Genomic DNA, 13,189 nt, shown 5'->3' with positions numbered 1-13,189 from the left:
ACTATTTTATCCATAGCTCAAACCACCTAACTAAATTCTAAATGGAATTGAAGCATTTAATGTTTAAAAACTACATAGTCAAAGCCAGAGTAAAATATTAGTAGTTATATAATCTTGGCCTGGGAGACGTTTCAAAACTACAGAGGGAAAGTTTGAAAGATATGCTCACGTAAAACTTTACTTGTAGATATTGAAAACATATTAAGTAAACATATAAGGCAAAAGACTGAGGAAAGGATTTGTATTTGCAACACATATGACAATGGATGATGTCTTTCTTACATAAAGAGCTCTTATAAATCAATATGAAATGATGGACATCCTTGTTGAAAAATAAAAGGAGGACAAAATCTTTCAGGAAAACTTGATGCTTTTTGTGGTGACAAGAGCTCCACAAGTAACTTGATAGGTCAGGTTTGTGGTGTCTTCTGGTTTAATATGTAGTGGGAAATAAGTGAAACGTGTCCTCACTGCATTGTGTTACGTTGACCTTGGAAACCTATAATAATATATGCTTAGAGAGAAGGCTGGCCTTGGAGAGGAGTGAGTAGTACATTCCTCATCCCAAGAGCTTGGGCACTGGAGCGAGCCCCAATGTCTTGTGAAGTAATGATGCTCTCTGAGTCATGTACCAGCCATCGCCCATAATTTTCAGGAGCTATGGGATACAGGGCATGGTGCAGAAGACCAGTCACTGAAGAGGTCTGGGACTGTCTTTCAAGAAGAAAGTATCTTGCAGCTGACGTAGATGATATTCACCATGAAGCCACTTGTCTCACAAAAAGTCCCCATTGTCAGATAGCTGGTCTCTAGGCTAAATTTGAGGTTCTTTACTGATAGGGATGCTGGCTGCTCGTTCCATATCCTCCTCCCACCCACTCTGGCTCTCTACCAAGTTTGCCACAGATTCCTCCAATTGCGTCAGTCACAGGAATCTTCACAGAGATAGCCGGAGGAGTAAGAAAGCAAAGGTGCATACCTGGTTCAAATCCCAGCCCCATCATGTACCGGCTGTGTGAGCTTGGGCATCTTACAAAACCTGCTTGAGCCTCAGTCTGCTTATCTATGAAAGGGATCATAGTACCTTATTATTAAGTTGCTGTGAAGATTAAATGGAGCAACCCATTTAAAGTGTATAGTAAGAGTCCAATAAATGGTACCTGTTATTTTTATTCATGTGTTTATTTGCCAAACATTCACTGAACTCCAGCTATGTGCCAGGCACCATACAGAGCAGGATGCAGGGGGCACAGAACTTGTTTATCTCTGTGGAGGTCCCAGTCTACAGCAAGCCCACTGGTGTGAGCCAGTGCTATAAGGCTGTGGGCAAGGATGCTCTGGTCGCCTTGCCCTACCCAGGAACACATACAACCCCATCAACCTTCGGGTGCCTCCACACAGGGCTGAATGGAGTTAACAATTCAGCTGCATACTGACTTTTCTGAACAAGGCCCGTTTTCCTTCCTATCTGCAAGGATCATCACCAACGCTTGATTTCATGCAAATCCTCTTTCTGATTTCTCCAGCCTGTGCTGTCTTTGATTGTTTGACTTCTGGCTTGCAGTGGAAGGGGCTGAGGTTTCATCAATAGGCCACCCTAGCCTAAGAACTGCTCCTAATGAAGTCAAAGGGGAAAAGTGCCTGAGAGTGACGTTGAATAGATCGTGATTCACCCTCCTCTTACCCGGTGGGGGTGTGTGTGTGTGTGTGGGAAGGTTGGGGCTGACTTATCATGCAGACGGCAGGAGCGAGGTAATCCGTTCTCTACCAGGTCTGTCTCGCCTGGATAACAGCACTTTAATAACGGGTTGTCTGAAGAGGCAGTTGTGTATGGGCCTCAGAGAACAAACGGATTAACAAGGCGAGGGTTTGGGGCAATTGTTATGGAAATTGCTGCTGCTTCGGGGTGCCATGAGGCCCTCCCCTCAGTGTCATGGAACTCTGCCCCCCACCCCAAACAATTCAGTTCAGGGTTACCTACCCAAATCTGCAAGTAGCACCCTCAAATTAAGCAGGAGGAATCAGCTCCTGAAAGGCTGTCTTCTCAAGTTCGAAGACAATAGCTGGCCTTGAGCTAGAGTTCTGCTGAAGCAGAAGCAATGCTCACTTGCCATCCCAGTGGGGACTGCTAGAAGGTGTTTGGAATCTAGAAAGACCTCCGCACCAGGGCTGTGCTTCTCTAATGCCCAGACCTGGAGACTGAGAGCAGTTGGACCGGCCTTGAGGGCAGTCAGGGCAAGAGTGTCCAATGCCTGAGGAAGTCTGGACCTCACCCCCACCATGGTCCTCTGAATCACCTCTTGGTTTATCCTGGGCCCTAAATGAGGCGTGATTTAGACGGTCCAGAAGTAGAAGAGTCTGGCCCCAGAATCAGGGCCGAGGAACTGGGATGCACAAAGCCCGGATTTATTCATACTGAGGGTCCAACTCTCCCCCTGATAGCCCGGTTGCTCCTTGAGGGCAGAGTTATGTTTTCTTCCCCCTTGAAACCCCAAACCTAGTGCAGAACCTGGCACACTGAAGGTGCTAACTAAATTCATTGTTCTTTGAATGAATGAGTCCCCGTTGCATATTCTGATTCCCTGTTCCTGATCCCAGTGTTGAGGTGAGGCTGTTGTAAAGCGGAGTACAGGTTCTGGGTTTAACTGTGAGCTTTTTGCTAAATAACTTTGTCTCGCTGTGCCTCTTTTTTTCTAGCTGCGGAATGGGAAAACAATAATCTCTACTTCACAGGGTTGTTGTAAATAAGTTAACAGAATGTTTGTGAGGGGTGCATAAAACACTGCCTGGCACAGGGCCTGAAAGACTCTTATACCCTACAATCAATTCTCAGAATAATCCTTTAAAAATATGAATCAGATCCTGCCTCTCTCATTTAGCAGCTTTCCACAGGCTAACAGTCAAACCTAGTCACCCAGCCAAGGCTCCCCGGACCTCACTCTGGCTCGCCCCTCACTCGGGGTGCTGTGCCCCTGACTTTAAACTTAATTGTCACATGGTCAGGTCAACCTTCTCCGACCATGTCTGAAGGAGGTCCGTTTCTCATTATTCTTTTGCATGACACTTTTATTTCCTTCCTAGCTGTCAGCACTTAACCTAAGATGTTCTTATTTGTCTATTTGTTTATCATCATCATCATTGTTATTATTTTGCCTCTTTTCCCATTCGCAGAGCATTGTGACCTCCACAAGGTCACGATTGGCTCACGTCTCTGCCATCAGTGCCCAGAACAATGTGTGGCTCACAGTGGGGGCTCAGGAAACATCTTTTGTCAATGAATGGTTGAAGCTGGGAAACTGAGGCACGGGGTGATGTGGTCTTAGCTTGCCTCAGACCCACTTAACAGATGTTTTTCTGCTAATATTCTAGAGCGAACCCTGGACAGTCCAGTTTCCTGTCCCTGTCACTTTGAAGAATGACAGTTTAAACCTTATTCCCATCCTAGAATTGAATTTTAGTGAATAAAGGGTCAGAATTTCCCCGTTGAAGATGCTACACTCAGTCTTAGAATAAGATAGAGGACTTGAGTCCCTTGAGGATAAGATAGAGGGGAGTGCCTGCAAATATGCTGTGAAGGCCTCATCCAAAAGGGCACATTTTCTATGGACCATCAGGTCTTTTTCCTCAAAACTTTGTGGGCTTTCAGCCCGTTCCGGAAGCGCAAAGCTACCAGGCTTTTAAAATTCATGTCATGAATAAACATGAGGAGAGGGTATAAATAAACATTATATGATAGTAGAATGTCTGCTGTAATAGGTACAATCATTCTAAAGTAGCTCAGGGAAAGATCTATATTTTTATCACTTATTGGGGAATTATGTGAAGATAAGAAATTACATTAGACCCAAACTATCTTTTTGACACATAAAGGTCATTTCCAGATGCCCAGCCTGTATGAGCCTGACCTGGGCCACAGCATTGACCACTGCCATCTCCTCCATCAAGTCTCAGACCTCTCTGTGCTAGTTTCTCCACATGAAAATGGGCATAAAGAGTTCTCTCATTCCCCCCAAACCCTTATGCCTAACTTGAATTCATAAGATGAAAGGTGAGATTATAACTTTCAAATATGATAAAGTATGATGATAATGCTTCTGTATCAGGGATGCCCATATTTCAACACGGGCCCAGGATCCTGGGAAAATCTCTTCTCGTTAAAGCCCAGGAGGCTGACTGCATTCCACATTCGCACCTGCACACACATTCAGCAGGCAGAGGCCACGGTCCCATGATGCTGTGCTGATTTCTCTTAACTGGCCATTGGTTATGATGAGTTTTATGAGGGCAGACAGTATAATCCAGCCTTGGCTGCCCTAGTGGGACCTCCTCTGCAGGTGAATCCTTGTTGGGGCTGTGGCCCTTTGCTGTCAGAAGGCCCCTCTGGCTCATCACTCCCTTCTGGATGTTTCTGGGCCTGTATGGCTCACCTGACCATCTCCCTTTCCTCCCTTCCTTGGGCCAGGGAAGTCTCAGGCTCTTCTGTTTGTAAAACACAACATGGCATTTTTAGCTTAAGGGCCCCATTCACCCCTTCAGCAAGTCTCTGCTTGTCCCTTGGTGCTGAGGATGGGCCCTCTTTAAGGCCCCACTGCTCCTGCAGTCCTTTAGGATATGGACCACTTCAGCCATGCTTTTGGGAGGTAGATCTGAGTGTTTGACTTCAGCTCTGCTGGGTATGGGTCCTGGGGAAGGTCAAAGCCCCTATATCTTTCCTGAATCACCGGGACCTTGCCCTCTTCCCCATCATGCTCTCCTTGATTCCCTCCCCACATCCTTTTAGGGCCTTACCGATGTCAAAACCTGGAGAACGTCCTCCTTCTCCCCCCCTCCCCAGCCCCAGCCACGTGCAGGCAGTCACCGTGGTTCATCCATTCTAACCTCAGCCTCCTTCTCCATCCCCTGTCCACAGCCTCTTCATGGATCTATCAGCTCCCTTTGGGGCTGCATTTCCTTCACAACATTTGCTCAGTTGTAAACGAGCCCTCATTCCTGTGACTATTTGATTAATACCTGTCTTCCCAACCAGTCTGCAAGTTCCATGAGGGGAGGAATCCCGACTTCTTATGCTTCTGCTCATAAAACCCCCAGCACCAAGCTCAGGCATCCCCTCCCATCCTCTCCCATCCTCTCCCATCCATTCCAACCCATCCTTTGCACTGTTGCCACAGCACTCTTGCTGAGGGCAGATCCGACCATGCTTCCTCTTTTTTATTTTATTTTATTTTTTTTTGCGGTACGCGGGCCTCTCACTGTTGTGGCCTCTCCCGTTGCGGAGCACAGGCTCCGGACGCGCAGGCTCAGCGGCCATGGCTCACGGGCCCAGCCGCTCCGCGGCATGTGGGATCCTCCCGGACCGGGGCATGAACCCGTGTCCCCTGCATCGGCAGGCGGATTCTCAACCACTGCACCACCAGGGAAGCCCAGGAAGAGCTTACTTTTGTGCAGATTTCTTACTTGCACCTTGGCCATGGGGCTTTCCCCTCAGCCTTTGCTTTTAGCTCCTAGAGTTTCTTCTGCTCCCCTTTCTGTTTCTGCATGAATATCTTATCTCATCCATCTTCTTGGTCTGTTTCTTGGGCTGCTTTAGGGGCTTCTTCTTGCCACCTTTGTGGCCAGACATGGTGTTTGTTGTCCCTTCCCCAGACACTGCCACTGGAAGCAGCTTTTGTTGTTGTTAAGAAAATTTTCACGTATTATGAGGCATTGAAACATCTGAACAAATCCACATCTGGGCAATGAGGCAGCTGCTTTCTCCTTCACTTAAAAATGCCCTGCTCCTTTACCTTAAACAGGCTGGAGTGCCCTCCTCCAAGACCCTCCGTTTAGGGTCACCCCCTCCATGAAGCCTCCCCTGACCCTGCCAGGCAGAGTTCAGTGCTTCCTCCTCACTGTGCTGCCCAAGTACCCTTTGATGATGATCACATGGTGTAAAATAACTGATGCACCCCCCCCCCTTTTTTTGGAATTCCCTACTTGTCTGTGCATTCCTCAGGGATGGGAAGATTGTCTTATTAATCTCTATGACGCCAGGGCCAAAACAGAACTTGGCATGGAGTATCTGCTTCATAATGTTTGTCAAATGAATGAGCACACTTTGGAAAAGAAACCTGCTTTACCCAGGGGACAATCACAGGCTGATTATTGAGAGTTGAGATGCAGAATCATCAGGTTCTCAATGATAATCAAAATCTGAATTTAGTATGCTATTCTTTAGAATTTCGTGTCACAGGAAAGTGACGCAACTTTTAAAGGCACTCAGCTTCTACCTTAGAGCATAGGCCCTGGTATGGGAGTGGGGGAATTTCAGGTAAAAAGGTGGACGACAGGCTTGGAGCCATGCAGATCTGGGTTCAAATCCTCTTTTGGCTCTGTGGTCTTGGGCAAGTCCAATATCTCACGGAGTTTCAGGTTCTTGGTGGTAGTATCTATGTCATTCTGTTGTTGTGTGGATTAAATGAGAGGGCAGATCATGTGTCTGTCATGAGTTGTTCAACAGCAGGGTGGTGCGGTGGTCCTGGGGTGGTGTATGTGTGGGCAGAGTCTCAAGGAGCCTCTGCCTCAGCCCCAGTGCCCATCTCCAGGTTCACTGGAAGGAGGAACTGGCTTTCCTGCAGCCCCACTGAGGTGGGTGGAGCTGAGTCAGTGCCTTCTGCCCCTGGTGTGCATATGAGTCTCTCTGTAGCGTATGGAAATTTTCCATGACTGTCATGGAAAATAGAAACTTCTAATTTTGCCTAGCACTGCTGAAGTTCCTTCCATTAAAATGATCCCTGGGGAACGGAATAACCTTAAGAGAGGTATTTTTTGATTAGCAATGTCTCCACCCGCCTATGCTATGAAGCTGACTCCACAACAGCCTTTACAAAAGATTAGCTGGGATCATCTTTTGAGGGTCAGGGCCTACATTTTTTTTTTTTTTAATTTATTTTTGGCTGGGTAGGGTCTTCGTTGCTGCATGCCGGCTTTCTCTAGTTGCGACGAGCGTTGCAGTGCACAGGCTTCTCATTGCGGTGACTTCTCTTGTTGCGGAGCACGGGCTTTAGGTGCACGGGCTTCAGTAGTTGTAGCATGCGGGCTCAGTAGTTGTGGCTGGCAGGCTCTAGAGCGCAGGCCCAGTAGTTGTGGTGCACGGGCTTAGTTGCTCCGCGGCATGTGGGATCTTCCCGGACCAGGGCTTGAACCCGTGTACCCTGCATTGGCAGGCGGATTCTTAACCACTGAGCCACCAGGGAAGCCCAGGGCCTACATTTAATCTCCAGTCAAAATTAAGTGGGGGAGGCCAAGTTCACCCAAAGAGAAGACCAGTAGCCCATCCTGGGTTATGTTAGAGAGCCCTTCACTTCCCTGCTCTGGGTCCCTTCATTGCCCCCAGCCCCTCCCATTCTTCTTTGTGTACCTGTCCTCTTATGGTCACCAGTCCGAGTATAGGGAAGGCCACCCTTTTCCTACACATTCTCACCCAGCTGTATTTCATTAGTGAGCCAAGGATTTTTGTCTCTGTTTTTCCAACACTGAAACTAGAGTGCTGGACCCCAAGGTTTCCATATGATCTCTAAGCAGAAAGCCTTTGCCTATGGAACATGAGCATTCCAGCAAAGGTGGCTGCAAAACAAAACTGCAAAAAGCAAATCCTATTTGTCTACTGACTTCCATGATAAAAATCAAAGGTATGTTCCCAATAAGAACAAAATTTCTAACAGTTGGAATTGAGAACTTTAAGACTCTTTGAAAGAAAATGCATTTTCAGGCGATTTCACCTCCACTTCCTTACCCCCGTCTCAGGACACTTAGATTTTATACTCTGGGAGCATAAAACTGGTCTGCACACCTTCTCCTCCTCACCTCTGGTCATTTTGGAGTTTCTAACAGAAGTGACTTAGAGACAGTGAGCTGCCAGCTGGTGCCCATCTGTCACGCGCAGGCAGGCCCAGCTCACCACCCAATAACCCGTGCGCACACGTACCCCTTTTCCTGCTCCTCCCTTCACGCCAGCCCCCGACACTGAAGCAGCTGTGAAACATAACCAGACCTTTGGTTCTGAAGGGAGAGGAGGCTGGAAAGTTGCCTCCTAACTGCTCCTAGGATGTGACGGCAGACCATGCTCTCCGCTGGAATCTGGCTACGTATTCTGACTGCACAGAGCTTGAAATCCTATCAATAACACACTCACTTAGGTTAACAAGCTCTTTTTGTTTTTCAGTGCGCAGAGCTGAGCGTGGTCTGTCTCCCCATCTGAGTAATGATGAGGTAGAATCAGATCAGCATTTCTCCCTGTGTGGTCCTAAGACCACCTATATCGGAATCCCCCAGTGGATTGTTTGTGCTGACTTCTAGGCCTACCTGGAAAGGAGGTAACTAGGCTCTCTCAGGGGTGGGGTCCGGGAAGACTCAGGTTTAGCCATCTCCCTGGATGATTCCGGTGTGGCCTGCGAAACGCTGGTCTCAATGAAGACTGTTCACACCGTGTGTTTATTCATACCTTGGGCAGAATCAGTTCAGTCTGTCTGTTTTCCTCTACCTCCCCTCACTGAGGTCTGCCAGATGGACGGGATGGGAATTTGGGGGTGGGGAGGGAGGTATGGTGATTCCGGAACTGGAACACACTGGAGGTTAGGGCGGGGCCTGGCTGAGGGCTGTGGGTCTGTTGCTGGTGGAGAAACCTTTCTTCTTCTCTTTCCTTTTGTCCCAGGTTGTCTCTCCCCCTTCCATCTGGGACAGGACTATAACTCAGTGGGATTCGGGTGGGACTGGCTTTTGTGAGCTGGCCTGGGCCCACACCCCTAGGTGAACAGGGCTCTTGTGAGACAGCTAGCTGTCTGTTGGTTCCTAACAGCTGACTTTCAAAGTGGACTCCCTTAGGGACCCAAGCTGTCCTTGAACATGGCTGGGGTGGGGTTGAGGGGGGCCAAGATAGGGGAAGAGTACCCACAGTGTGCTCCAGCCCAAATTTCCTTTCTGCAGCGTTGAGTCTTCTGACTCGATAGAAGCAGCTGAGAGGACCATCTTACCCTAGAGCTCTAAATTCCACACACAGACAGAGGGCGCCCTGGGGGTGGGCCAAAGGGATGATCCGGAGCTGGGCAGGGTGGCCCGGGTGTGGGCTGTTATGAAGCATTCACCAAGGGAGTCACTGGACTTCATCATCAACATTGCTGGCGCTCAGAATAGCTCTGCGTCCCCCTCAAGCACGAGCATCCTTTATCCTCCTGTGGCTTTTTGCTTATCAGAGAAGATCTCTGGGGGCTGGGGGTAGGGGGCGATACGCTCCAGAGAGCAGTCAAAAGGTAAGAGATGACATTTACAAAAATCCATTCTTTCCTCTCCACTTCACCACTCTGTTGACTGTTTTCCTGTTCAATCAAATCCTATTCACAGCTTCACATCCCATTTTAGGAGTTGCCAAGGCGATAAATATCCTGTCCTTTCTTTACTGTGCTTGCTTTCGCCTTTTTCTCTCCCTTGCCCATCCTGGAGAGTCTGAATCCTCTTTGGTTGGGTTTCTCACATCTAGAAAGCTCCATTCAGTTCCCAGCAATGGGACAAGCCAATTGCTTTGGCCCTTCCTCCTGCTGTTACCTTTCCCCATGACTTTTCCTGATCCCAGAGACTCCCTTTATAGATTGGCTGTGCTGTGTCCAGCTGAGATCTGTGGCCTGGACAGCCCTGCTCTTAAGTCATGACCTTTTTCATTTTTCATGTGTCGCGCTACCAACTTTCGGAGGGACTGTGGGCTGACAGTGCAGCCTCCTTGTAGGGGGAGCAAAGGGGAATTGCACAGAACACCCAGGGCAGGAGAAAGGGGACAGAGGTCCTCATGGTCAGATTCCTAGTCAACTGCTTATCCTACTGCCTCGAATCTGGCTTCCTTTCTCCTGTTGATTCCCTCATTCTTGTTTACGAAGCATTTAGTGAGCAATGCTACGTACAAGACATCGTGCTAGACTGGAAACACAGGAGGGACATCAGGGCTTACCACGGAGGGTGAGAGTCTTTGTGTATTGACTGACATCTTGACATCAATAAACGATACATCCCACACTGAGTGTGTACAGTTAGCTTTGCCTCTAGCAGATCCAGAGCAAATTTGCTTTGGGGTCAAGCTTATTTCATTCCTTCAACAGTTAATCACTGAGTGTTGGAGTGCTATAAAGTAGTCCAACTGATCCACTCACGCACTTGGCCTGATCTGGTGGGCAATTGGTAGGCTAGGTCCCTGTCCAGAAAGGTCCTATAGAGCCAGTCGGTCCCCAGGTGTCCTTTCTTACAGCTCATCCTGCCCCCTCCTCCTTATTACTCATCATTTCCATTATGATCACTATTATTCATTGAAGGCTTATTATATGCCAAGCACTATATTCAATCTGATTTCTTCCTTTTGCATCCTTACGACAATCCTGTGAAGCTGGCCATCTTGGTATTCTCACTTCAGAGCTGGGGACATGAATGCCCAGGGGGCTTAAACACTTGCCCAAGGTCACACAGCCAGTAAGAGGAGAGCTCAGACTGAAACCTAGTCTGTCTGAGCCAGGGGTGTGTGGTGTGCTGAGACACAGAGCCAGGCACCCCTCGGGTGCGTTTCTCAGCGCTGGCCAGGCACCTGTTCTCTGTGAACACAAACTACTTCTTTGCCTCCGCGAGTAACAGCTTTTGTGCTTCAGCAGCATCAGAGGCCCACCCTTCTGGGCAGTTCTCCTCGGGCAGGGCAGCGCTGTCCACGATTCTGAGCTGAGGGGCACAGTGTCCATCGCACCTGGTCTGGGTTTTTCGAGTCATGGACCGTCCCTTGAAGGGTGATTTCTCTGGAAGAAGGGTCAAGTGGAGGCCCCTTGCAAGGTGAGACCTGCTCAAGGAGCCTGCATGGTACGGCTCCGCCACTGTCACTGGCTGGAAAATAAATTCCAGGCCGCTCAGGGGTTCTTGGGGACCAGTGTCCGCAAGTGCTTAGCCCTGTGGGTTCCAGCTGCCATGCTTGTGGCTGGAGACCTGACTGTCCTTCCCTCGAGACTCTGGGCCGGAGCCTGATGAAGGCAGGGAGCAGTTCTGGGACCAGGTGAGCCTGGGGCAGGACCTGGACTGGAAACGCGTCTGAGCTTCAGGCACTTTCCAGAATCCCTTCGTTTGTGTGTGAAGGTATTTATGCACAAGGGTGGGAAGTCTTGTTTCCATCTTGCCGGTGAGGCCACGGAGGCTCAGATCAATCAAATCCTATTCACAGCTTCACCTCCCATTTTAGGAGTTGCCAAGGCGACTTGTTGGCTTAGGGTCATTAGCTATGAAATGCCTGTGCCAGTGTAAACTCAGATTTGCCAGATCCTTCTACTAGACCACTGCTCACGGCTCCTGATGGCCCTCCAGGAGACCCCTTGGCATCCCCCAGAGGGGGGGAGCTCTGGGTCTTTGTGGACATAGGCTCAGTGAGCTCCGACACCACCCCGTGGGGGAGGCGGCAGCTCCTTCGGGACCCCGGAGTCAGTCGGCCTGACAGTGCCTTGTCACTCGGTCACACCGCGTGCCTCTAGCCTCCCTCGCCTGGGCCTTCCCTGCTGCTTCTGAGGCACGTGGTCCTGCAGGACTTGCTCGGTGCCCGTGCACAGCACTGGTTTGCCCAGCCAGGCACGGAGAGCTGCTGACCTGTGCCCACAGGCAGACCTACCTCCCATGCTGTGCAGATATGGCTTCCCTGGGGGCGGACCTAGAAGTGTAGGTACACTAACGTTCTGTGGAGTGAATCTGAGTAATGAAAGGCAAAAGACAGCAGATGGAGAAGGTCTGGCTGATAAATTATCTAATTCTATCCTGATGGGCTATTCTGAGACGTAGTACTATATGTCTCACCGTAGAAGTCTGTGGTGACCAAGTTGTATGCCTTGGTAGACGGTGGCCAGGTCAGCAACCTGTATGTGCTTTCCCTCCCCCCACACACGCCATTTCCTTTTTTCCTTTTTTCCTTTGATCTTATTTCATTTGGATTACAACTCCCTCTCTCCAGTGAAATATTGGCATGCAACACCTGCCCAGGGCTTTGTTTTCTAGGTAACATAGCTAAGACAATCATAATAGTAATAATTCCTTCCATTTATTTAGTTTACTGTGTGGCAGCTAAATCAGCTCATTGAATCCTCACACTGTCCCTATTAAGCACGTATTATTAGTTGCCTCATTTTAAAGATGAGGAAACTAAGACTCAGAGAAGTTAAGGAACATGCTCATGGCCACACAGCATGTAAGTGGCAAAGTGAGGATTAAACCCAGCTCTTCTGGTTTTCCAACTCCAGAACCTGAACTCGAAACCACCCTTGAATAAAGTTGCCTTTAAGCTTTAGAAATGCCAAGGAAACCCGAGTCTCTGTGAGGAGACACTTGCAAGAGGCTGCCAAGGATCCCTGGGAAGCCCGCAGAGCCCCCCAGGAGAGAGCAAAGGGGTACTCACGTTGTAAACGCTGGGTTGTACTTTGCACCTCGGTAGTAGGAGTACAGATTGAACATCCCAATCATGAAGGCCACAAATACCATGATGAAAATGACCATGAACTTGAAGATATCTTTCACAGTTCTCCCCAGGGAGATCTGCAGGGGCCCAAAGCTCTCGTTGGCTGGCAGGATGTACGCGATTCGAGAGAAGCTCAGCACGACAGCTATCGCATACAGCCCTTCCGATATGATCTGAGGGTCTGAAGGCCACCACTTGTCCCTGGCTAAAAGAAAACGATCCGGGTTACTCACTGGGCAACAGGATCTGCTCTGGAAGAGAAACCAGTTAGGCATCTTCAGAGGCCTCTAACCTCATCCCTTGCCATTCCTGCCCTTGTCTTTAAATTAATCCTTATACATTGAAGGTGCCACCCTCCCTCTTGGAACATGCTGGCCCATCTGCCTGGAACACTCTCCCCTCACTTCAATCCCAGTCACCCTTCAAGACTCTGCTCAGGTGTCATCTCTTTCAGGAAGCCTTCTGTGCCCCCCACAGGCTGGGGCAGCCTCCCTGTACCCGTTGCTGCTCCCACAGTATCCCGTGTGCCCTCCTGTCATGTACTCTCCATGCTGCTTGCTATCCTATCTTCCTTCCCAGTGTTTGAGCTCCGCAAGCAGGGGCTGTCCCATTCACAAGGAGGTGGTGGGGAGGCACACAGACTTAGAGTCAGACAGACCTGAGGTCGAAAGTGGCCTTTCTACGCAGTGGCTGTATGTA

The 13,189-nt window shown here is 49.2% G+C and overlaps 1 protein-coding gene across 1 annotated transcript in view; it reads right to left on the bottom strand.

Annotated features, from left to right (window-relative positions):
• Nucleotides 1-13,189, bottom strand: part of TRPC7 (transient receptor potential cation channel subfamily C member 7) — a gene marked incomplete at its 5' end in the record, with an annotated part of 123,545 nt that overhangs the window by 19,143 nt on the left and 91,213 nt on the right. Inside the window, one exon of the mRNA XM_049707869.1 lies at nucleotides 12,431-12,695. Coding sequence (XP_049563826.1) covers nucleotides 12,431-12,695 — 265 coding nt within the window. The remainder of the gene's footprint in view (nucleotides 1-12,430; nucleotides 12,696-13,189) is intronic.

This window comes from Orcinus orca, chromosome 3, assembly GCF_937001465.1.
Source record: "Orcinus orca chromosome 3, mOrcOrc1.1, whole genome shotgun sequence".
Classification (NCBI taxonomy): Eukaryota; Metazoa; Chordata; class Mammalia; order Artiodactyla; family Delphinidae; genus Orcinus; species Orcinus orca.
The sequence above is the reverse complement of the archived record's forward strand: the minus strand, read 5'-3'. Positions and strand labels throughout refer to the sequence as shown.